This window comes from Sphaeramia orbicularis, chromosome 15, assembly GCF_902148855.1.
Source record: "Sphaeramia orbicularis chromosome 15, fSphaOr1.1, whole genome shotgun sequence".
Lineage (NCBI taxonomy): Eukaryota > Metazoa > Chordata > Actinopteri > Kurtiformes > Apogonidae > Sphaeramia > Sphaeramia orbicularis.
The window spans coordinates 8,838,298-8,866,283 of record NC_043971.1 but is presented as its reverse complement, the minus strand read 5'-3'; the positions used below and the strand labels follow the sequence as shown (position 1 = coordinate 8,866,283).

The 27,986-nt window shown below is 31.7% G+C and overlaps 1 protein-coding gene across 1 annotated transcript in view; it reads left to right on the top strand.

Moving 5' to 3' along the window:
• The window catches only part of kndc1 (kinase non-catalytic C-lobe domain containing 1), a 214,492-nt gene that overhangs the window by 166,859 nt on the left and 19,647 nt on the right, over nt 1-27,986 (top strand). Inside the window, exons 25-27 of the mRNA XM_030156898.1 lie at nt 16,426-16,632; nt 22,519-22,601; nt 25,362-25,515. Of these exons, the coding sequence (XP_030012758.1) occupies nt 16,426-16,632; nt 22,519-22,601; nt 25,362-25,515 (444 nt within the window). The remainder of the gene's footprint in view (nt 1-16,425; nt 16,633-22,518; nt 22,602-25,361; nt 25,516-27,986) is intronic.

Sequence of the window (27,986 nt, the reverse complement as noted above, 5' to 3'; positions counted from 1 at the left end):
CAGTAGTAGTAGTATTAGTAGCAGCAGCAGCAGTAGTAGTAGTAGTAGTAGTAGCAGTAGTAGTAGCAGTAGTAGCAGCAGTAATAGTAGCAGCAGCAGTAGTAGTAGTATTAGTAGTAGTAGCAGTAGTAGTAGTAGTAGCAGCAGTAATAGTAGCAGTAGTAGTAGTATTAGTAGCAGCAGCAGCAGTAGTAGTAGTATTAGTAGTAGTAGCAGTAGTAGTAGCAGTAGTAGCAGCAGTAATAGTAGCAGCAGCAGCAGTAGTAGTAGTATTAGTAGTAGTAGCAGTAGTAGTAGTAGTAGCAGCAGTAATAGTAGCAGTAGTAGTAGTATTAGTAGCAGCAGCAGCAGTAGTAGTAGTAGTAGTAGTAGTAGCAGTAGTAGCAGTAGTAGTAGCAGTAGTAGTAGCAGTAGTAGCAGCAGTAGTAGTAGCAGTAGTAGTAGCAGTAGTAGCAGCAGTAATAGTAGCAGCAGCAGCAGTAGTAGTAGTATTAGTAGGCAAGCAGCAGCAGTAGTAGTATATAGTATAGTAGCAGTAGTAGTAGGCAGTAGTAGTAGCAGTAGTAGTAGTAGTAGTACAGCAGTAATAGTAGCAGCAGCAGCAGTAGTAGTAGTATTAGTAGTAGTAGCAGTAGTAGTAGTTTTATTGCGAGCACATAGAATCATCAGATAACAATCATACATGGTCAAAAATAAATAAAAACAATTTTTTGCGCTCGAAAAGGAGTGTGCAGAAGTAGAACTTATTGACTCCCACCCCCTTTTTACAAACTAATAATCAAACTACATCTGCTTCCTTTGCTTTGTTAACACACATTTTCCTCTGTATATTTTTTACAATAACACAAAACATCCCACAAACCATTCATATACACTTTTTAGTCACTCACACACAATCAGATTTGCATAATCAACCATTTTAAAGTGAACTTTAAATTTATATGCATTTTAAATAGTTACTCCAAACACAATGATCAGTAAATATAATATCTTCTTATCATGATAACCAATTAACTACAATAATATCTAATTTATGCGTGCTTCTATAATGTTCTATATTTTGTTTTATAGTGGATTTATAAATCCTTTTAAATGCACAAATTGAAGTTTAATTGATAAACCAAACTGACCAGCAGGTGGCGACGATAAATATAGAAATATTCCCTTGAACACTAAATTAGGTCCATTTGAACCAAAACTAAAATTTGCACTCGGTTAAAAATTAAAAGTTCATTCAGACACTTATTCAAGAGTTAAACATACTGAGTTTTGTTTAGTTTTTTTTGATGAAGATCTTTTATTGAAGTTTCCTCAATATAATACAAGTGCAGTACTGAATGGTCATTAAAGAAATCTTAAGTGAGCAATGGTGTGAATTAAACGCAGCTAGCACCGTAGAAAAATAAAATAAAAAATAAAAAAAAACAGAGCAAACAACAAACTGTACATAAAGTCATACTGAGGTTTTTGTCCTCAGTGTATGTAAACCACTAGTGGCTGATATATTGATGTTTTCAATATTGACCTTAATTTTTAATTTTTTTGGCAAGTCGATATTTGGTGAGTAGTAAAAATGTTATCAGATATTTGATCCGGCACTATGTGGGCAGCACTTGAAGTTCCATAAATGTTAAAAGACTACTATGTGTACTTTAATAATTTCATTTATATCGCTGCATAAAAATCCCAATTATCTGAGTGTTTCAGTTGTATGGTCAGTGTGCTTTAAAAAAAAAAAAAAAAAATCTGCCTCAAAAATGGGCTGTAAATATCAGCCCAGCTGACTACATTTTTTAAAAATCAGGAAAACCCGACTTCTAAAAACCATATTTGATGTGGTCATTGTCATACCTGAATTTCACCATGATATGAATACAATGTGTTGGGTTTTCTTTTATGCTGTGAAATGTCTGGTGTTAATTAGTATTACAGTGCATTACCGCCCCCTACTGATGGGGAGTGTGAATGGGCAGCACTCAGCTCCGTAAAAACATAAAACACAAGATTGGTTTCATAACATAATTTTTTGCCCAGACAAAAGCCCATGACCCACTGAAAACAGGTTTGCGACCCACCAGTTGAGAATCACTGAGATACAGTAATGGAAATTATTAGTCCATCAAAGTCATCAAAAACAATGGTTATGCAATCCAGTCCTAACTCCTGTGTGTATCGTGTGACTAAAACAGACAGAAAAAGAAAACATGAAATGCCTAAAAGCACTGTTTTTGTCAGTACAATGACACAGATATTGATGCAAGAACTGAAATAATTTTGGTTATTATCAAGAAAACATGGAAAATGCATAGATATCAGCTCTGAAATTAAACTATTATGAGTTATTTTTGTTGTTGTTATTATTATTTGTCCAAACAAATGTACCTTTAGTTGTACCGGGCATTAAAATGAACAAGAAATATAAGAAAACAAGGGGTGGTCTAATATTTTTTTTCCATAAATACTGTAAATACATACCTTTAGGTCTTCTTTTATGCTGTGAAATGTCTGGTGTTAATTAGTATTACAGTGCATTACCGCCCCCTACTGTTGGGGAGTGTGAATGGGCAGCACTTCATAAAAAATAAAACACAGGATTGGTTTCGTAACATAATTTTTGCCCAGACAAAAGCCCATAACCCACTGAAAACAGGTTCGCGACCCACCAGTTGAGAATCACTGATATACAGTCATGGAAAAAATTATTAGACCATCAAAGTCATCAAAAACAATGGTTATGCAATCCAGTCCTAACTCCTGTGTGTATCATGTGACTAAAACAGACACAAAAGAAAACATGGAATGTCTAAAAGCGCTGTTTTTTGTCAGTACAATCCCATAGATATTAATGTAAGAACTGAAGTGATTTTGGTTATTATCAAGAAAACATAAAATGGATATTTATTTATTCATTTGTTTATTTCTTTATTATTTGCACATCATAAAACAGGAGAAAGGCTTATATGAATACCTCCCCAGAAATGAACAATACACGAGAAAAAAGGACAAAAGAATTAAAAATACAATATAACTGAATTAATAAACTACAGTAAAAACTGTAAAAATGTAAATCACATTACAAATCATCAAATACAAATCAAATGATGTATAGCCTTATGTTTTTGCGTGAATTAAAGTCCTTTTCAGATGCTTTTTAAACAATGATACAGTAGATGTTGATTGAAGTTCCGGATATTCAGATATCAGCTCTGAAATTAAACTACTATGAGCTGTTTTTGTTGTTATCATTATATTTGTCCAACAAATGTACCTTTAGTTGAACCAGCATTAAAATGAGCAAGAAATTGGAGAAAACAAAGGGTGGTCTAATAATTTTTTCCACGATTGAAGATGATGAATGTAACTCCACTGTAACTATAAAACCCTTTTTTTTTCCAAAGGTGTGAGAGTAAACCCATGCTGAGCAAACTCAAATCCCAGCTGGAAGAACTCCGATCCAAAGTGTTATTTTTGGATTGTGTGAAGAAATACCTTGAGGTACTGAGCACATCACCACCACATCACACTGTTTTTTTTTTGTTTTTTTTTTTCCCTCATGCAATTCCCAGTAGTTCAGCTCAGCTCTTCTGTGATCTTCTTCCTGGTATTTTGCAGATACTGACTGTGGACCAGTGGGGGTTTGGAGCGTCATTACTGCCGTCATTGGCTGTCTGTGGACCTGGCCTCTGGACCTCCATCCTCCGAGGACCCTTCTGTTCTGAGCTTCGGGAGCCGCAGCGGAAAGAGCACCCCTGCAAGTGGGCTCTCCTCTGGGCCTCATGGCGTACCTGTACTCCAGGTACGGTTCAGATGGGATGCAGACCTGCCTTTGATCATGGGCTTATCACTGAGGACAGGCCAAGTCAGGGGGTTTATTGTACTTTTATATATTACTGTCACTTAGGTTACTGACTTAATCTTTTCATTACAAAGGTGTGTTGTACAGGGTGGGGAAGCAAAATTTACAATATTTTGAGGCAGGGATTGAAGAGACAGGGGTATGACCAATTAGTTTATTGGAAAGTCATGAGAATTTATTTGCCACAAGAAAATTGACATAATAGAAAATGTTTTATTCTATGTGTCCTCCTCCTTTCTCAATAACTGCCTTCACACGCTTCCTGAAACTTGCGCAAGTGTTCCTCAAATATTCGGGTGACAACTTCTTCCATTCTTCTTTAATAGTATCTTTAAGAAAGTCGACATCGCTGTGTGATGTTCTATTGGTAGCATGTTCTAAAACGCCCCAAATAGCAGAATCCAGAGGGTTTAGATCTGGGCTAGAAGGCGGCCATAAACATGATTCCCAAAAATTGCTAAAGTTGGATTGTTGCTGTTGTCAACAAGTGTTTTGGTGTTCTTGTGTAAGATTTAAACTTCAAATCATATTTTACTGCATTTCTAATGGTCTTGTTTGTCTACCTCAAGTTCAATTGCCATTTTTGTTCCTCATGGATTTGGTTGGATCCTTAGGATTTGGATTTGGAGAGCTTTAATAAAAGCTATTGGTACGTTGTTGTTGCTTCCTCCACTTCCAGACTTTCTCGTAATAGTTTTGCTCATAGTCATTCTCTTCTTTCCATTATAAACAGTCTTATGGACACTCCAGCTATTTTTGAAATCTCCTTTGGTGTGACGAGTGCATTCAGCAAATCACACACTCTTTGACGTTTGCTTTCCTGATTACTCATATGGGCAAAAGTTTCTGAAAAGGTATGGATAATAGTGTTAGGTATGAGTATGACATCATATATGTTTGGTTTCAAAACAATTGACGTAGTGCCTTCTGAGAAAAAACAACTAAATGTTCATTGTAAATTTGCTTCCCCACCCTGTATACATCAGTGGTCCCCAACCCCCGGTCCGGTACCGGTCCGTGGATCATTTAGTACTGGGTCGCAAAGAAAAAAAAATGTGGTTAATATTAAAGCAATTTTTTTTCCATTAGCCTTGCAAGGATTTTATTTTGAAAAGCGACCATTTCCACCCTCGCCTCATAACCACTAGACTCTGGGCGCCGTTTCATGAATCTTGGTTGTTCAGAAAACCAATAGAGGCTCCAGTTTCAAAGAACTGGAAATTTCTCTCAATGATTTAATGTTTCAGGCTTTACAGGGTTAAAGTTGAAGATTACACTGGTCAACACAAATTTATTGTTGAAGTTTTTTGAGCTGATTTAGGATATTTTGGTGTGCTGAATCCAAAAATCACATTAATTTTTCTCAATCAGGTCAACTTTCTCAACTATGCTACATATTGGCTTTTTAACATGTTTGCTTACATTATGGGCATTTTCACATCATATGATACAAAATTCTTTCATATTTCTTGCAATAAACGAGTTCTGAAGATTTTACTTTTGCCAATTTATGATTGTTTTTTTAATATTACAGGTGAATGAAATGGCTTCGACTAGAAGATCTTGTAAAAATAAGCCTGACGTATTCTGCTACAACCATTGTAACCTAACAGGAATCAAGTCACAAGTTTCATCAAGTGTGCTTACCAATCTTATTTTGGTATTAATTATTATATTTTGTGAGAAGATCAAATTTTTCAAAATCAAATTAGCAAAAAAAAACCTGACCTGATTGAGAAAAACAGATGTCATTTTTGGATTTAGCGGTGCAAAATGGTCCTAATTCAGTTGAAAAAACCTAGACAACTTGCAAAAAACATTTTTTTGTAACCCAGTGTTATTATATCAAAAACTGAGGAAAACTGAAGAAAATATCACTTTTGAGTAAAATATCTCATTAACTGAACATAAAAACAAGTGTCTCCATCCACTGTCATTTGTCAAACTCCAATCAATGTTGTAGAAGATGATAGTGTTTCCATGGTAACTACGGAGCCTCTGAACGTCCAAATGGGTCATATCTGATGACCATGAAAAGATGACAAACTGTATTTTTCACCAAAATATTCAGCATATTAATAGGTTTAGTGGTCCAGAAGGTATTACACATTTTAGATCAGTAGATGCTTTTGGTCGTCAGTGGATGTTTGGGACTTTATGGGTTAAAGATATTATTTATTTCTGTTTTATTGAGATGTTTGTATTAATCTGTTGGTGAATGAATGCAAATGGAGTCTGTTTTTCTTCCAGAAATTGCGCCTTGGAGGGTTACATCCAGCAGTTTTCTGTATACCTATCGTTTTCTTCTGCACTCCTGAGCAGTTACTGCAGTTTGTAATGGAGAAGTTCATCAGCGCCATAAGGTATACATTATATAAGCTCAGAGCTCTTCTTCACTTCATCTACGGGTGTCAAACATATGGCCTGTGGGCCAAAACCAGCCCGCCAAAGGGTCCAATTCAGCCCATGGGATGAATAATCAAGGTTCCACATACAGCCCAATGTGATATCAAATGGGTCGGACCGTTGTCATAATACTATAATAACCTATAATCAGTGATACTTGAGGTGTGGTCCGTGAGAGGATGTCATAAATAGTCAAATTATATCAGTATTCTCACATCACCCTCATCTGACTTCCAAAGCGAAGTTACAAGTACAGGTAATTGTTTTCTAAATTAAAAGTGAATCAAACGTAGCCTAAATAAGCCTCAGAGTAGACTTGTATTGATTTGTCTATGCAAACGGTCAGTGTATCTTTGGTAATTGGATTTTCTTTTCAGAAACAAAAGAAAAATCAGTGGTTAATTGATTTTTGTTTTTAAATAGAAGAATTAAAATTTAATTTCCAAGTGTTTTTCTAGTGAAAAAGTTTGAGAACCCCTGCTATAAATAACGACAACTCTAAATTTTCCAAAGGGTCCGTTCAGCCCGTGGATGATTTGTGAAATGCAAAAATTACACTTAAGATATTGAGAAAGATATTATTTTAGTTCAGGGGCAACATTCAGTTCAGTTTGATCTCAAATGGGTTCGGACCAGTAAATATTAAATTACATTATGACAATGTTTACATTTATAAACTGTCCTTTCACAAAACGGTGAATAACCTGAACAAATACGGGGGTTGGACAAAATAATGGAAACACCTTCACCTCAAGATGATAATGCCCCAATCCATACAGCTAGAATTGTTAAAGAATGGCATGAGGAACATTCTAATGAAGTTGAGCATCTCGTATGGCCGGCACAGTCCCCAGACCTCAACATTATTGAGCATTTATGGTCAGTTTTAGAGATTCAAGTAAGACGCGATTTCCACCACCATCGTCTCTAAAAGAGTTGGAGGGTATTCTAACTGAAGAATGGCTTAAAATTCCTTTGGAAACAATTCACAAGTTGTATGAATCAATACCTCGGAGAATTGAGACTGTAATTGCCGCAAAAGGCGGACCTACACCATATTAAATTATATTTTGTTGATTTTTTAAGGTCTTTCCATTATTTTGTCCAACCCCTGTATGAACAAACTGAAATGTCTTTAAGAGAAGTAAGTGCAATTTTAATGATATTGTGCCTGTTCTTAAATGTTTTGTAGATCCACTATGATCCGTAAGTTGTAATGTACATGTGTAAATGATAAACTGAGGCATAATGTTGTTAAAATTGCACTTATTTTTCTTACTAAATATCAGGGTTTTTTTCAGATTATTCTTTTTTTTTTTACAGATAGTTTTCAGGTGTAAAAATTTTCATAATGTAATTTTACTTTTTTCATTCTAAAACATAGAGAAACGTTTGGAGTTTACATTATTTATAGGTTATTATGTATTATTTACACTTCAGATCATATTAGGAGGATGTGGCCCCTGAACTAAAATGAGTTTAACACCCCCGACTACTTTTTTCTGCATAGTTGCTCTTATTATTATTTTTTTTTTTTTTTTTTTTTTTTTTTTTTTTTCCTCCTTTCATACTTATTTTTATTTTTGTAGATTTCTTTGGGTTATATAAAAGCGTTATACAATCATACTGCTTACATGTGCCTTTGAATTGCCCCCTGGGATCAAATAAAGTTTTTTTTAATTGAACTGAATAAATAATGCTAATATTATACCTTTTACTAAATGTTTTGTGTATTTGTAATGCACGTGTGTAAATACTAACTTAAAAAAAATACTAAGACACTGACTACTCTTAACTGCACAATGACTGTTTACTTATTTCAAGTAATACATTTCAGTTTTTTTATGTTTATTCATATTTTTTAAAGGATAGTTTTCAGATGTCAACATTTTCATCATGTAATTTTCTTTTTTCACTTTAAAACATAGAGAAACACTTAGACTTGACATTATTTATAGGTTATTATGTTATTATTTTACCGGTCCGGCCCACTTTAGATCATATTGGGAGAATTTGGCCCCTGAACTTAACTGAGTTTGACACCCGTGACTTACTCAATGTATAAAAAATAAATAAATAATCCAAAGCATGACAGCGGTTTGAAAGATTGTCCTCTAATTATGTGACTGTGCTGTTTGTTCTTCCTGTCAGAGAAGGTCCAGACATGTCAGGAGACAGTTTAAAGGTGTTTCATCGCAGTTTGGATCTGCTCCAGTTCTGGTTAACGGACTGTAAATCAGTGGACTTTACACCGAAATCCAGCCTCGTGGATACATTAGAAAACTTCCTCAACACCCAGGTAACAAAACAAATACATCCATAAAGACCCAGTGCTAATTTAGGGTCAGTTCCCAAGTGAATTTTTCTCTCTGTTTAACCTTTCTTAAGTGATTTATTGTCATTTATTATCAAATTTTGCATTTTTCACTGTCAGTCATATTTTCTTATATTTCTTATATTTTCTTATATTTAATTTTCTGTATTTAATTTACATGCTCATGAAAACTCACAGAAAATTCAATGTTTATTATATTAAATGTAAGAACAAGCGTTTTTAACTACCTATTTAAACTTTCTTACCCCGCCCCCTGAAGGGGAAGTAAGGGATGTTGTTTTTTGGTTCAGTTTGTTTGTTTGTTAACACTCTAGCAGCAAAACTACTGGTTGAATTCATACCACATTTGGTTTATAGATTGCCAGTGACCCAGAATAGATCCCATTACATTTCGGGAAAAGCAGGTCAAATTACAATTTTTTATGAATTTCTAAAATCTTTTTTTCCCCCATTTACCTATATTGGGCAAAATTTCAAATGTCTTTAGCAGCAAAACTATTGGTTGAATTCATACCAAATTTGGTTATGGATTGCCAGTGACACAGAATAGATTTGGTTATGTTTTGGGAAAAGTAGGTCAAAATTCTAATTTTTTTTATGAATTTTTAAAATCTTTTTTTTTTTCTCTATTTACTTAAAATGGGCAAAATTTCTATTGTGTATAAAACTTCTTTTTTTTTTTCAATTTAGTTCAAACTTGGCACATAGAGGCAATTGATATGCTGACATCAGCACACACATAGACATGATGACATCAGCTGGATCGATGCCAAAATAAGCTACAATACGTGCAAGGGGTGGGGTTTGTTGTACCTGGAACCACTTGTCATAATATTATCTACTGTATTTTAAGTGAAAATTGGGTATTTTCCTATATTTAACCCTTTCATGCATACTGGTCACTACAGTGGACAGCTATTCAAAGCTGTTCTCTTATATATTCATGGATTTTATTGTTTTAGTTTCATATCAGCCAACACAGTGGACGCCTGATGCATCATCCCATACACTACAATTCATACCATTGCTGTAACTTTGCTGTTCTTGATAAACCTGATCTGCACTAACATATTTGAGTGTAAATCAATAGCTTGTTATTGATATTAGACTGTAATTAACAGTTTTTCTTAAACAAAAGGTTACCTCCATAAAGTGAGTAATAACTAATATTAGAGTGTGTTAAAATGTGACAAAACATCAGATTAGCAGCATTAAAAAAAAATGTATGTCATAGTTTTCACTCAGTATATCAGTAAATACATGTATCTTTGTTTCATAAATTAAAAGCATGGTGTCTAGCTGAGTGGACATTTTTGTAACTCCATGAAAAATAGGTTCATAAAAAAAATTTTCAATCGCATTGCTTTTTTTCATGCCTAAAGAGGAATAAAAACTCAGGAAAAACATCTTGATTAAGGTTCTCATAATTCATGCATGAAAGGGTTAATTTCGTGATTGTGCAGATGTTCATAAAAACTCAGATTAAAGTTGAGGGTTATTATATCAAAAAGAGAGAAAACTGAAGAAAAAGTGGCTTTTATCAGCAAATATATCAATAACTGAACATAAAAACAAGTGTGTCCATCCACTGTCATTGATCCAACTCCATGGGTTTTACTGGTGAATCAATGTTGTAGAAGATGATGGTGTTTCCACGGTAACTACAGAGCCTCTGAACGTCTGATGACCATGAAAAGATAAATAACTGTATTTTACACTAATTATTTACATATATTGATAGGATTAGTGGATCAACTCTTATTAAACAGTTTATATCAGTAGATTTTTTTAGTCACCAGTGGCTGTTTGGGTCTTCATGGGTTAAATTCAATTCAGGGTCGGAAATATGTGGTGCCCTTGAAGGTTGTATGCTTCATTCTGTGTGACTGTTGTGGCCTTTGAAGCTCATTCTATCAGTACTGTTCATCTTCTGTTTGCTCCTCCACTTTTTCTTATTTTATCAGATGTATCATCATGTGTGTCAACTGATGCAATTGTTTTAAAGATGCATCAGACACTGGGTGTATTGAGTCAGATTTTTTCATTTAGAAATCAAGTGGAGTCACTCTAACATCTTACTAGAGGACAGGTCAGCTGACTGCTTTTGTAAATATCAGCAGACTTTTACGTCATCACTTTTATGATTCTGTGCCAGCATCAGCCGTGGCTAGAGGCGTTAGGTTTTAAAATTCTATCCCACTTTCAGGAACAGAAAATCTCTCGGGTATATTGAGGTTAGTTTCTTCAAAAGTTTCTGCAAATTTGGCATAAATTTTTACTTATTTACTTAAAAACATACGGTAACACTTTATTTGAAGGTCTAGTTTATAATGCGTTAAGTGCACATTCATAATGCATTTATACTGCATTATAAAAGTCATTACAACAGTTTATGATCATGTACAACAACTTATACCAAGGTTAGTAAAGTATTATAAGTGTAGGCATAATGTATTATAAATTCAGCTTTCATAATGTTTTATACCTCCATACCAAAGTGACAGCAGTGTTTGAAGGAAGAATCTCAAGTCCTGGGTTACTCATATTTATTAAAAAAAAAAAAAGTATGTGTTTGAATTAACAAAGATTTAGAGCTGCCACATTATTTTTTATTTATGTACAAAGCAACATGTAACACTTTTATTTACTGTCTCTGTTCTTCTAATGTTTTGTTTTTTGCAAAATAGAGTTATTTGGATGTATAATTTTTGACTGACACTTTATTTAGAGCCAGTAGATACTGCTCATACGGGTAACACTTTATAATAAGTACACACTAGTGATGGGTCCGGCAACACCGATCCCGTCGGCGCATGTGTCGAGCTCATAGAACAAAACCCCGTGTCGGTGCGCGTATCGCTTTGAGAAAGTCACGTGGCCGATACAGGAACTGTTTCAAAGTGACACTGACACGCCAAACTGTGTTTATAAGGAAGCGCATCTGTCAACGGGATGCATCTGCCAAAAGAATCTCTGATCTTTCACGGTTCATCGTCAAATTCATCAAGAATTATGGAGCAGCCTCAAGCCAAAAGAAAGGTTTCCGCTGTGTGGGACCATTTTGAGCTCATATCAGAAAATAAAGTACAGGGTGACACAAAAAAACTGGAACTTTTTAACAATCCAATAAAACCAAGAATGATGGAAGAAAAATATTTTATTCATAGTAATTGAAACCTTAAAACATGGGAAGACTATGAGACACAGGTGGAACAAATCAGGGCAGGGACAGGTAATCACACAGGTGACACAGATTAGGGACAGGAAGCAAAGACACCAGACATGACACACAAGGATAACTTAACAAAATAAAACAGGAAATGACAGACAAGATGAACAAGACAGACAAAAGCAGACTAACATCTGGAGACAGATGTGACATAACATATTCACTCACCATTAGTACATGTCTGAATAGTGTATGTGCGAGCATAAATGCACATCAAAACTGGTTTGTAAGTGATGCAATACAAAATTTTTAAACGCTGAATCCATAATTTATAAAGTATGAAAATACAATCATTAAGCACAATGTAGATGAGCTGATGAATGATGAGTAAAACATTATAACTGTGCTTATAAACCATATATTGATGAGTATGCATGTCAGAAATAGGCTTTAGAAATGATGAATTCAGTATTTGTTAATGCTTCATAGTGTGTTACCGCTCATACGTCATCATACTTGTGTTATAATATCATACAGTTGCTAATAACCTTACAGTGTTGTCACTTCACTAAAAGCTCTTAAAGTCCTCCTGTAACTTATTATTGATGTTGATAAGGCATTATTCAGTTTCAGAAACTACGTGTCAGAGCAGTTCTCTGTGTCGTTTTAACTGGCTAGAGTTATGATGGTTATAATTAGGCCTGTAACGGTACACGTACCGAACCGTTTCAGTACACACCTGTTCGGTTCGGTACACAGCTGTACCCAAACGGCACAGTATGTTGACAAAAAGAAAAAGGAACGAAAGACATTGTTTGATGCGGAACTTTAAATCCGTGCAAGTTTCACACGGACATATTGAAGAACGCACACATTGACATGAAATACGAAATAGCAGCTGATATACGGTTAAAAAAAAAACAACAATATGATGCGAGCCTGGAAGGAAGAGACTGCAGACCCTCCACCATCAGTCCAGTCCAGTTTGGATCAGTTCAGGTTCAGGTGAAAGACAACAACGAGGAAAGAGACGGTTGATAAGACGGACGTTGTGTGGACCCTTTGATCTACGGTAGTTCTAAAACACTGACACTCGTTCCGTCTGTGTCTCTCTCACACACACGCTGTATAACAGAGGAATAGAACTCGGAGTTGGACGTTGAAAGTATATAAAAATAGTTTCACTTTCGTTTCACGCCAGCGTTAGTTATGTTAGTTATGGACCGGACCGCACCCCCCCACCCCCCCCCCCGGCTGTGACCAAAAAAAAAAAAAAAACAACAAACCAACCATCCCCCAGACAAATCACACCTTGCGCACACACACACACACACACACACACACACAGTGTCCTAAACAGTTTGTTCTCTGTCCTAAAATAAATAATTTGGTTCAGTTTGTTGTCAGTGTTTCTCTTCAGTTTGTTTCAACAGAATACCAGTTTACCCTCCTGTTAATGTTGCACTTCATGCAGAATTTTTTTTGTTGATATTTTTCTACAGAATGTGAACTGACAGAACTGGGATTAGATTTTTGTTGTTTGTTCGAAACTACCTGTCAGGGAAAAGTGCAATACTAATGTTTAAAATACATTTAGTAATATTAATAATTTATTTTATTTTCTATTTGATTTATAGCAGCAGAATTATATTATTCCTGTTTTTCTATATTCTATTGTGTCCAAAAATTGGGGGAAAAATGTTCAAAAATTCATAAATGTATTAAAGACATTTTGAGGGGTTTTCTTTCTTCCCGTACCAAACCGAAAAAAAAAAAAAAACGAACCGTGGCTTTCAAAACCGAAAACGTACCGAATTGAAAATTTTGTGTACCGTTACAGGCCTAGTTATTATGTGTTCTGTAACCCAGGACTTCAGATTCTTCCTTCAAACACTGTTGTCACTTTGGTATGGAGGTATAAAACATGAAAGCAGAATTTATGATACATTATGTCTACACTTATAATACTTTATTAACCTTGGTATGAGTTGTTGTACATGATCATAAACTGTTATAATGACTTTTATAATGCATTATAATGTCTTATGAATGTGCGCTTAATGCATTATAAACTAGTCTTTCAAATAAAGTGTTACCAAACAGACTTCCCCCATATCCTAATTATGGAAAAAAGTCACATAAATTAAAAGCAGGATAAAATAATGACACTTATATCCTAAAATTTGACTTTTATTCACAATGTTGTGCATAAACTGTTCACCTCTCATTATGGAACACTTTACATTAAAGTTTAAACAGTAAAACTTTTGTCAGTATAGACATGCCATACGTTGTTAGACAGCTTAGATCAGGGGTGTCAGACACATTTGAGTTCAGGGCCACATTCAGCCTAATATGAAATAAAGTGGGCCGGACCAGTAAAATAATGTAAATAATAGGATAAGAACTTATAAATAATATCATTTCTAAAGTTTTCTCTGTGTTTTTTGAGTGAAAAAAGTAAAATTCTGTAATTAATAATAATAATTTCCTTTACCGAACCGAAAAAAAAATGAACCGTGGCTTTGAAAACCGAAAACGTACCGAACTGAAAATCTGGTGTACCGTCACAGGCCTAATAGTTTATAAAGGCAAAATCAAAAGTACTGAAAAACGGTCAAAATGGACTCAGACCGGTAAGGGTTAAACTAGAGGTTACTACTTTTCCACTGAGCTGTTATTGATTACTTCTGCCCTTGTGGTTCTTCAGCTATAAGCTTTGGAACTTCATCTGTTCCAGCTAAATGAAACAGATGATCTGATTAAATGCACTTTCATTTTGTTTGTTTTTTTGTTTTTTTAGGTGATTCCCGTCGACAGTCGAGGGGAGGCTCTTCTCGCCGTTCTCCACATTCCTGCAAATATGATGTGGAGCCAAGGAAGAGGAAGTCAGATCAGTTTTGAGGAAGAGGAGGAGTCTTTGTGTCTGCATTCTTCTACGGAAGATCTCGGAAAGAAGGTGATTGTTATTCCTTCTCTCTGTGGCACTTTGAGATTCTGCCGAATGACAAGTGCTTTATAAATGCATTCTTCTTCTTCTTCTTCTTCTCCTTCTTCTCCTTCTCCTCCTCCTCCTTCTTCGTCTTCTTCTTCTCCTCCTCCTCCTCCTTCTTCTTCTTCTTCTTCTCCTCCTCCTTCTTCTTTGTCTTCTTCTCCTCCTTCTTCTCCTCCTCCTCCTTCTTCTTCTCCTCCTCCTTCTTCTCCTTCTTCTCCTCCTTCTCCTCCTCCTCCTCCTCCTCCTCCTCCTCCTCCTTCTTCTTCTTCTTCTTCTTTTTCTCCTCCTTCTCCTCCTCCTCCTTCTTTTTCCTCCTCCTTCTCCTCCTCCTCCTTCTTCTTCTCCTCCTCCTTCTTCTCCTTCTTCTCCTCCTTCTCCTCCTCCTCCTTCTTCTTCTTCTTCTTCTTTTTCTTCTTTTTCTCCTCCTTCTCCTCCTCCTCCTTCTTCTTTTTCTTCTTCTTCTTCTTCTCCTCCCTCCTCCTCCTTCTCCTTCTCCTCCTCCTTCTCCTCCTCCTCCTTCTTCTCCTCCTCCTCCTCCTTCTTCTCCTTCTCCTCCTCCTTCTTCTTTTTCTTCTTCTTCTTCTCCTCCTTCTTCTCCTCCTCCTCCTTCTCCTCCTCCTTCTTCTTCTTCTTCTTCTCCTCTTCTCCCCTCCCTCCTTCTTCTTTTTTCTTCTTCCTCTTCTTCTCCTCCTCCTCCTCCTCCTTCTTCTTTTTCTTCTTCTTCTTCTCCTCCTTCTTCTCCTCCTCCTCCTTCTCCTCCTCCTTCTTCTTCTTCTTCTTCTCCTCCTTCTCCTCCTCCTCCTTCTTCTTTTTCTTCTTCTTCTTCTCCTCCTTCTTCTCCTCCTCCTCCTCCTCCTTCTCCTCCAGATGATTTAACATATTCTAACTCAGAACATGATGTGAGTGAATATGCAGAGCAGAAACACAACACACACTAAGATGCAAACTGCAGTTACTAGACAGTGTTTTAGCTTCTGTTAAAGAGCACCAGACACAATAGAATAGACAGGGTGCTTGTGGAGGTCTTGAAAAGTATGGAATTTTGAAACACTGTTTTCCAGTCCTTGAAAAGTCTTGAATTTTTTGTAAAAATATGGAAAAAGGTTCCCTCATAGGTGAGTTTTAGAGTTTGCTCAAAGGCAAATAATCGTGTAATATAATAAACACACAAGGAAAAGATCCAAAAAAACAAACAAACTTTGATTTCATTAACTGGTCAGTACTGGAATGATTCTAGTAAAACTTGTTTGTGTGATATCTATGTAATTTTGTGATTTTCATCTGTTTTGAAAATGTTTCTGTCAGTTAAACATAATATACTGTGAACTATACATTCATTCATTCATGCATTTATTAAAATTAACTTTACTAATACACACAACAGGTACATATCAACCGAAAAAGTAGGCACACAAGCATAAAAGAACATAAAGTCAAGGTGTGAGGGGAAAAAAATAACAGTTTTGAAAAAGTCTGAAATTTTTATTTGGAAAAAGAGCAAGCACCTTGAATAGAATAGAATACCATACCATAGCCTTTACTGTCGTTGTGTGTACAATAAAATTAGTATTGCACCTCTAGTCAGTGCAGTAATATTAACAAACACCAGTGAAATAAGAAATATGTTTTAATTCACAGTATGATTTTATACTTTCTGCCTTTAGTGGAGGGTGTCCAGAGTTGTGGAGCCGTCCCCGTCTCTGCCCAAAGAAAAGGCCTTCTCCATCGCTGCAGCTCTGCCCATGCCTTGCTACAGCTCCCTGTTGGACGATCTGTCCAACGTCTGCCTCCACAGTGAAGAACGACTGCCTTTCAGTAAAAACGAATACAGCGCACAGTTCATCGCCCAGCAGCTCACCCTTCTGGAGCAGGTAAACATCCTACACTGCAAATTATGTGGTTCTTAAAAGATAAAAAAAAAAAGACATTAGATTTAGAAATGTTAGATAATTTAATAATAATAACAATATATTTTATTTACAAGCACCTTTCAGGACACCCAAGGACACTGTGCAGTAGAGGATAAAACAGACAATGCATAAAATACAAAGAAGTAGACAAATGGATAAAAAAGTAATTGCAATACATGTTTTAAGAGTTAGTTTCTTATTTTAAGTATTCATACATCTGCAGATGTGCTTATTTCTAAATTTAACTATCTTAATTCAAGAAATCTTGTCTAGGGAAATTATCTGGCTGCATGAATAGATATTTCATTTGTTTTGAATATGTTTTTTCCTCAGATTTAGTGTTTTTTCTTGTTTTTTAGACACCTTTTTTGCAGTGTACATACAGCTCACATGACTGTTACGTCTTACTACCACTAGAGGGCGATATGCCTCCATGATTCCATTTATAGATCGACAGCTAGACTTTATTGATCCCAAACTGGGAAATTGCAGTGCAGCAGCAGTGTGACAGACAGCAAAAGTAGAATATAAGATCAACATAGAATACAAGAGCAAACACACCAGACGTGATCAATTAGAAGTATAAAAAACAGAAATGGTAAAAATACAGTAAGGTGTGAAAATAAACTGTAATATGCAAAGTAAAATGGAATTGTTCAGTAATATGGACAGTAAAATGTATAATGAAAATATGTTTATGACCGAAATGGAAAGAAAGTGTATATAGAAATATGCCAGAAATAAAAAGAAAGTATATATAGAAATATACTAGAAATAGAAAGTATATATAGAAATATACTAGAAATAGAAAGAATATATAGAAATATACTAGAAATAGAAAGTATATATAGAAATATACTAGAAATAGAAAGTATATATAGAAATATACTAGAAATAGAAAGTATATATAGAAATATACTAGAAATAGAAAGTAAGTATATATAGAAATATACTAGAAATAGAAAGTATATATAGAAATATACTAGAAATAGAAAGTATATATAGAAATATACTAGAAATAGAAAGTATATATAGAAATATACTAGAAATAGAAAGAAAGTATATATAGAAATATACTAGAAATAGAAAGAAAGTATATATAGAAATATACTAGAAATAGAAAGAAAGTATATATAGAAATATACTAGAAATAGAAAGAAAGTATATATAGAAATATGCTAGAAATAGAAAGTATATATAGAAATATACTAGAAATAGAAAGTATATATAGAAATATACTAGAAATAGAAAGTATATATAGAAATATACTAGAAATAGAAAGTATATATAGAAATATACTAGAAATAGAAAGTATATATAGAAATATACTAGAAATAGAAAGAATATATAGAAATATACTAGAAATAGAAAGTATATATAGAAATATACTAGAAATAGAAAGAAAGTATATATAGAAATATACTAGAAATAGAAAGTATATATAGAAATATACTAGAAATAGAAAGAATATATAGAAATATACTAGAAATAGAAAGAAAGTATATATAGAAATATACTAGAAATAGAAAGAAAGTATATATAGAAATATACTAGAAATAGAAAGTATATATAGAAATATACTAGAAACAGAAAGAAAGTATATAGAGAAATATACTAGAAACAGAAAGAAAGTATATATAGAAATATACTAGAAATAGAAAGAAAGTATATATAGAAATGTACTAGAAATAGAAAGAAGGTATATAGAGAAATATACTAGAAACAGAAAGAAAGTATATAGAGAAATATACTAGAAACAGAAAGAAAGTATATATAGAAATATACTAGAAATAGAAAGAAAGTATATAGAGAAATATACTAGAAACAGAAAGAAAGTATATAGAGAAATATACTAGAAACAGAAAGAAAGTATATATAGAAATATACTAGAAATAGAAAGAAAGTATATAGAGAAATATACTAGAAACAGAAAGAAAGTATATAGAGAAATATACTAGAAACAGAAAGAAAGTATATATAGAAATATACTAGAAATAGAAAGAAAGTATATATAGAAATATACTAGAAATAGAAAGTATATAGAGAAATATACTGGAAATAGAAAGAAAGTATATAGAGAAATATACCAGAAATAGAAAGTATATAGAGAAATATACCAGAAATAGAAAGTATATAGAGAAATATACCAGAAATAGAAAGTATATAGAGAAATATACTAGAAATAGAAAGAAAGTATGTAGAGAAATATACTAGAAATAGAAAGAAAGTATATAGAGAAATATACTAGAAATAGAAAGTAAGTATATATAGAAATATGCTGGAAATAGAAAGAAAGTATATTTAGAAATATACTAGAAATAGAAAGAAAGTATATAGAGAAATATACTAGAAATAGAAAGAAAGTATATTTAGAAATATACTAGAAATAGAAAGTATATATAGAAATATACTAGAAATAGAAAGAATATATAGAAATATACTAGAAATTGAAAGTATATTTAGAAATATACTAGAAATAGAAAGAAAGTATATAGAGAAATATACTAGAAATAGAAAGAAAGTATATTTAGAAATATACTAGAAATAGAAAGTATATATAGAAATATACTAGAAATAGAAATTACATATAGAAATATACTAGAAATAGAAATTACATATAGAAATATACTAGAAATAGAAAGTATATATAGAAATATGCTAGAAATAGAAAGTATATATAGAAATATGCTAGAAATAGAAAAAGTATATAGAGAAATATACTAGAAATAGAAAGAAAGTATATATAGAAATATGCTAGAAATAGAAAGTATATATAGAAATATACTAGAAATAGAAAGTATATATAGAAATATGCTAGAAATAGAAAGTATATGGAGAAATATACTAGAAATAGAAAGTATATATAGAAATATGCTGGAAATAGAAAGAAAGTATATTTAGAAATATACTAGAAATAGAAAGAAAGTATATAGAGAAATATACTAGAAATAGAAAGAAAGTATATTTAGAAATATACTAGAAATAGAAAGTATATATAGAAATATACTAGAAATAGAAAGAATATATAGAAATATACTAGAAATTGAAAGTATATTTAGAAATATACTAGAAATAGAAAGTATATATAGAAATATGCTAGAAATAGAAAGTATATGGAGAAATATACTAGAAATAGAAAGTATATATAGAAATATGCTGGAAATAGAAAGAAAGTATATTTAGAAATATACTAGAAATAGAAAGAAAGTATATAGAGAAATATACTAGAAATAGAAAGAAAGTATATTTAGAAATATACTAGAAATAGAAAGTATATATAGAAATATACTAGAAATAGAAAGAATATATAGAAATATACTAGAAATTGAAAGTATATTTAGAAATATACTAGAAATAGAAAGTATATATAGAAATATACTAGAAATAGAAATTACATATAGAAATATACTAGAAATAGAAAGTATATATAGAAATATGCTAGAAATAGAAAGTATATATAGAAATATGCTAGAAATAGAAAGTATATATAGAAATATGCTAGAAATAGAAAAAGTATATAGAGAAATATACTAGAAATAGAAAGAAAGTATATATAGAAATATGCTAGAAATAGAAAGTATATATAGAAATATACTAGAAATAGAAAGTATATATAGAAATATGCTAGAAATAGAAAGTATATGGAGAAATATACTAGAAATAGAAAGTATATATAGAAATATGCTAGAAATAGAAAAAGTATATAGAGAAATATACTAGAAATAGAAAGAAAGTATATAGAGAAATATACTAGAAATAGAAAGAAAGTATATAGAGAAATATACTAGAAATAGAAAGTAAGTATATATAGAAATATGCTGGAAATAGAAAGTATATTTAGAAATATACTAGAAATAGAAAGAAAGTATATAGAGAAATATACTAGAAATAGAAAGAAAGTATATTTAGAAATATACTAGAAATAGAAAGTATATATAGAAATATACTAGAAATAGAAAGAATATATAGAAATATACTAGAAATTGAAAGTATATTTAGAAATATACTAGAAATAGAAAGAAAGTATATAGAGAAATATACTAGAAATAGAAAGAAAGTATATTTAGAAATATACTAGAAATAGAAAGTATATATAGAAATATACTAGAAATAGAAATTACATATAGAAATATACTAGAAATAGAAAGTATATATAGAAATATGCTAGAAATAGAAAGTATATATAGAAATATGCTAGAAATAGAAAGTATATATAGAAATATGCTAGAAATAGAAAAAGTATATAGAGAAATATACTAGAAATAGAAAGAAAGTATATATAGAAATATGCTAGAAATAGAAAGTATATATAGAAATATACTAGAAATAGAAAGTATATATAGAAATATGCTAGAAATAGAAAGTATATGGAGAAATATACTAGAAATAGAAAGTATATATAGAAATATGCTAGAAATAGAAAAAGTATATAGAGAAATATACTAGAAATAGAAAGAAAGTATATAGAGAAATATACTAGAAATAGAAAGAAAGTATATAGAGAAATATACTAGAAATAGAAAGTAAGTATATATAGAAATATGCTGGAAATAGAAAGAAAGTATATTTAGAAATATACTAGAAATAGAAAGTATATATAGAAATATACTAGAAATAGAAAGAATATATAGAAATATACTAGAAATAGAAAGTATATATAGAAATGTACTAGAAATTGAAAGTATATTTAGAAATATACTAGAAATAGAAAGAAAGTATATAGAGAAATATACTAGAAATAGAAAGAAAGTATATTTAGAAATATACTAGAAATAGAAAGTATATATAGAAATATACTAGAAATAGAAAGTATATATAGAAATATACTAGAAATAGAAATTACATATAGAAATATACTAGAAATAGAAAGTATATATAGAAATATGCTAGAAATAGAAAGTATATATAGAAATATGCTAGAAATAGAAAAAGTATATAGAGAAATATACTAGAAATAGAAAGAAAGTATATATAGAAATATGCTAGAAATAGAAAGTATATATAGAAATATACTAGAAATAGAAAGTATATATAGAAATATGCTAGAAATAGAAAGTATATGGAGAAATATACTAGAAATAGAAAGTATATATAGAAATATGCTAGAAATAGAAAAAGTATATAGAGAAATATACTACAAATAGAAAGAAAGTATATATAGAAATATGCTAGAAATAGAAAGTATATATAGAAATATACTAGAAATAGAAAGTATATATAGAAATATGCTAGAAATAGAAAGTATATAGAGAAATATGCTAGAAATAGAAAGAAAGTATATATAGAAATATACTAGAAATAGAAAGTATATATAGAAATATACTAGAAATAGAAAGTATATATAGAAATATACTAGAAATAGAAAGTATATATAGAAATATGCTAGAAATAGAAAGTATATAGAGAAATATGCTAGAAATAGAAAGTATATAGAGAAATATACTAGAAATAGAAAGAAAGTATATATAGAAATATACTAGAAATAGAAAGTATATATAGAAATATACTAGAAATAGAAAGTATATATAGAAATATGCTAGAAATAGAAAGTATATAGAGAAATATGCTAGAAATAGAAAGAAAGTATATTTAGAAATATACTAGAAATAGAAAGTATATATAGAAATATACTAGAAATAGAAAGTATATATAGAAATATACTAGAAATAGAAAGTATATATAGAAATATACTAGAAATAGAAAGTATATATAGAAATATACTAGAAATAGAAAGTATATATAGAAATATACTAGAAATAGACAGAAAGCTGCAATAGACCAAACAATAATGACTGGTGTCTTTACTCCTGATGTAACATTTCTGGGGTTTTTTTGTTTTTCCTGCAGGAGATTTTCCAAGGATGCCATCCAGTGCATTTTCTCAATTCCAGGATACAAGGAGTCACAGATAATGTTTTGACCCCAAACAAGTGAGTGCAGTATTGTACAGTCTTTACTTATTTGTTATACAGAGTGCATCAAAAAACACTATACATTTTGAAAAATTACCCCCAGTTCTGCATTGGTCATTTTTGGACTTTTCTTTTATGGACGTCAGTAGGTAGGGGATTGGTGGATATTTGTCCCAATTTACAGACCCAGGTTTTCATACATGAGTGAGCAGGGGCCAACTGAGCAATCCAAGTTAAAAGTGGTTTGCATGAAGTAGCGGTGGGATTTAAATCCAATCAAAAGTCATGGGAGGGGCCAATGGGCATCCATCTTGCAGACATTTTAAGTACGTCTGTACTGCAGATATCTACATATGTAATCAGTATTCAGTTGTTAAGCAACAATAGTCCAAATAGTTATGTCATTGTAACATTATTGATACAGGATCTGAATTAAGCCTTTATTAGATAAGCCCCGCGATGAACTGGCGAAATGTCCAGGGTGTACCCCGCCTTCACCCATAAGTAGCTGGGATAGGCTCCAAGCGACCCCCATGACCCTAGTGAGGATGAAGCAGGTTCAGTGAATGAATGAATGAATTAATTAATTAATGAATAGATAATAAATCAAAGAGAAAATTGTTTGTAGGATTTTGTTTTTCAGACATTTTTTTTAAGAAACCTCTAAGAATTATGTAAATACTGAGATCAATCACCATCACCTTTGAAAAACTTCAGTGTTTTATTAGTATTGATTAATTCAAATTAAAGTAACAATGTATGTTGCTTAACAACTGAATACAAATTGCCGGCATTTGTCTCTTTTTTTCATTAAGGTTGTGGGCAGTTGTCTTGTGGGCATTTGTTATGGAATCACGCAAATTTGACCAGGAACCAAAGGTCCCTAATTGTTCAGTTGCAAACAGGAATCCTTCCCTAGAAACTGGGAGATTTACCCAAACCCTAGAAGAAAACAGACTTTGTGGACTGTGTGATTTGGGGAAAGTGGAAAATGAATCACATTTTCTTTTGTATTGTCCTCTACATGATGAACTGAGAGCCTCTTTGTTTGATGATATGTGTTTCCGAAATCCTGATCTGTTCTGGAGCACTGATGATAAGATGAAATGGTTGTTTAGTTCAAATGTATATAAATTAGCATTATTTGTTTGTAAAGCCTGGAAAGAGTGGCAGATGTGTTTGTTTAAATAGGTCAGTACTTTGTTTTGTTCATATCTATTGTGCCTATTGTCTGGTGTTTGATTTTTGGTTTGTATTTTTGGTGCCTTCTAAGCCCGTGTAAGGGCTGGGCATGGTTTTTATGCAAAACATTCATTCATTCACCCACATGTCTGGATTAGAAAAACCACTAGGATCATCAAATTTAACACACTGTCTTTATTTATAGTCTATATAAGACCTTTTTTTTTTTTTTTTTTTTTTTTTTTAATTATTGAAAAGTATGGCACAACAGCGACAAACTCAACAATTCAGGCAGTACAAATCTGACAAAGATATAATAAGTCACTGTCCTGTCAAAAATAAAACAACAAAAGAAAAAAACCCTGAATTCAGAGGCACACTTAGCATTTTTCTTTTTTTTTTTTAACAAGCTGTGTAAGAACCAAACCCACAATGAAAATAAAAAAAAGAATTTAAAAAAAAAAAAAATTACCCTGAAAACCAAAAGTAAAATCACATATGTACAGGAAAGAAAATTCTGTAATAAAGTGGATATGTGTTCATTTTTTTATTCGTTTTCTGACCCTGCAGTTGGGATAGGCTCCATGCAAAGAATATATACATATATATAAATACCAATATAAGACCATTTTTAGCCATGTTTTCCAGATCAAATGCACTGACACCTTAGTACTTTTTCATGGCCCAATTTGGTTTGTATTTTTGGCCCTAATATTTGATTAAAAATTCATTAACTTTGGGATAGCTTAGAGCACAGGTGTCAAACATGCGGCCCAGGGGCCAAATCCGGCCCGCCAAAGGGTCCAATCCAGCCCCTGGGATGAATTTGTAAAATGCAAAAATTACACCGAAGATATTAACAATCAAGGATGTTCAAACCATTTCAGGTAATTTCAGTCTAAAGTGGGTCAGACCAGTAAAATACTATCAGAATAACCTATAAATAATGAAAACTGTCAATTTGTCTCTTTGTTTTAATGCAAAAAAAAAGTAAAATTACACAAAAATGTTGACATTTACAGTCTAGCCTTTAACAAAAAATGTGAATATCTGAAATGTCTTAAGAGAAGTATGTGGAATTTTAATAATATTTGTCCTGTTATTTAATTTTTTGTGTATTTGTAGATCCACTGTGATCTCTAAGTCGTGAGTCACATGCATAAACGATAAACTGAGGCGTCATATTGTTAACATTGCACTTATTTTACTAAAGAATTTTCAGGTTCATATTTGTTTATGTTACGTTCAAGTACAATTCATAGATAAACATTTTCATTACGGAATTTACTTTTTTCACTCAGAAGTTCTTATCCTATTATTTATATTATTTTACTGGTCCGGCTCACTTTAGAACATATTAGGCTGGATGTGGAACTGAACTAAAAAGAGTTTGACACCCCTGGCTCAGAGAAAGAGTTTTTTTTTTTTTTTTTTTTTGCATTTATCTTCAGTCATCATTAGGTACATCCTGGGGGGAAATATGTTGAAATTTCTCTTTTATTTTTGGGTCTAAAAGCCGCCACCAAAGATACCAAAATGAACTCAGTTTCCTATAAATTGACCTCGTCTTGTCGGTTTATTTCCTCACCCTTGTAGGAATGTGTCTCAGCACACGCCGCCAGCAGAGGGCAGCGGTACGCCTGTATTGGAGGGGCCTCCGTCCGACAGCTACCTTCAGCAGCTGCTCACATACGCTGACAGTGTCACTAACTGGGTCTCAGCTGAAATAGTCATCTGTGACTCTGTCAAGGTGAGGGGAGACGTAACTCATAAAAGTAACAGGGTCATCTGAAGAAAAGGCCGCTATTACTGTCACAGCTTGTGCTTTTGATGTCTGCTCGGACATGGGTTGTCATGTCAGTCACACGTTCCCCCCGTAGGTCTTTGTTTTGCTGTTTTGGTTGAACAGTTTACAGACAAGAAGGTGTGGGTGGCAAATTGAAAGAAGCGTATTTGGTAACACTTTATAATAAGTACACACTATGAAGCATTAGTTAAGCATTAATAAATACTGAATTCATCATTTATAAAGCATGTTTCTGACATGAATACTCATTAGCATATGGTTTATAAGCACAGGTATAAATGTTTTACTCATCATTAGTAAGAACATTAGTTAAGCATTAATAAATACTGAATTCATCATTTCTAAAGCATATTTGTGAAATAAATACTCATTAATATATGCTTTATAAGCAAAGTTTTAATGGTTTTACTCTTCATTAATAAGAACATTAGTTATGGATTAACAAATACTGAATTCATCATTTATAAAGCATATTTCTAACATGAATGCTCATTAATATATGGTTTATAAGCACAGATATACTGGTTTTACTCATTAATAAGAACATTAGTTATGGATTAACAAATACTGAATTCATCATTTATAAAGCATATTTCTAACATGAATACTCATTAATAAGGTTTATAAGCACAGATATAAATGTTTTACTCATTAATAAGAACATTATAGATTAACAAATACTGAATTCATCATTTCTAAAGCATATTTCTGACATAAATACTCATTAATATATGATTTATAAGCACAGATATAATGGTTTTACTCATCATTGATGAGAACATTAGTTCTAGATTAACAAATACTGAATTCATCGTTTATAAAGCATATTTCTGACATGAATAATCATTAATAAGGTTTATAAACACATATAAATGTTTTACTCATTAATAAGAACATTAGTTATGGATTAACAAATACTGAATTCATCATTTATAAAGCATATTTCTAACATGAATGCTCATTAATATATGGTTTATAAACACATATATACTGGTTTTACTCATTAATAAGAACATTAGTTATGGATTAGTAAATATTGAATTCATCGTTTATAAAGCATATTTCTGAGATGAATACTCATTAATAAGGTTTATAAGCACAGATATAAATGTTTTACTCATTAATAAGAACATTATAGATTAACAAATACTGAATTCATGATTTATACAGCATATTTTTGACATGAATACTCATTAGTATATGCTTTATAAGCAAAGTTATAATGGTTTTATTCATCATTAATAAGAACATTAGTTATGGATTAACAAATACTGAATTCATCATTTATAAAGCACATTTCTGACATAAATACTCATTAATATATGATTTATAAGCACAGATATAATGGTTTTACTCATCATTGATGAGAACATTAGTTCTAGATTAACAAATACTGAATTCATCGTTTATAAAGCATATTTCTGACATGAATACTCATTAATAAAGTTTATAAACAGATATAAATGTTTTACTCATTAATAAGAACATTAGTTATGGATTAACAAATACTGAATTCATCATTTATAAAGCATATTTCTGACATAAATACTCATTAATATATGGTTTATAAACACAGATATACTGGTTTTACTCATTAATAAGAACATTAGTTATGGATTAGTAAATATTGAATTCATCGTTTATAAAGCATATTTCTGAGATGAATACTCATTAATAAGGTTTATAAACACAGATATAAATGTTTTACTCATTAATAAGAACATTATAGATTAACAAATACTGAATTCATGATTTATGAAGCATATTTCTGACATAAATACTCATTAATATATGATTTATAAGCAAAGTTATAAATGTTTTACTCATCATTAATAAGAACATTAGTTATGGATTAACAAATACTGAATTCATCATTTATAAAGCATATTTCTGACATAAATACTCATTAATATATGGTTTATAAACACATATATACTGGTTTTACTCATTAATAAGAACATTAGTTATGGATTAACAAATACTGAATTCATCATTTATAAAGCATATTTCTAACATGAATACTCATTAATAAGGTTTATAAACACAGATATAAATGTTTTACTCATTAATAAGAACATTATAGATTAACAAATACTGAATTCATGATTTATGAAGCATATTTCTGACATAAATACTCATTAATATATGATTTATAAGCAAAGTTATAAATGTTTTACTCATCATTAATAAGAACATTAGTTATGGATTAACAAATACTGAATTCATCGTTTATAAAGCATGTTTCTGACGTGAATACTCATTAATATATGGTTTGTCAGCACAGTTATAAATGTTTTACTCATCATTAACCCTTTCATGCATAGTGGTCACTCCAGTGGACAGTTATTCTTTTTTTTTTTTTTTTTTCTCTTTTCTTTCTCTAACTGTCCACTTGTCCAAAGAAAAGTGGACAG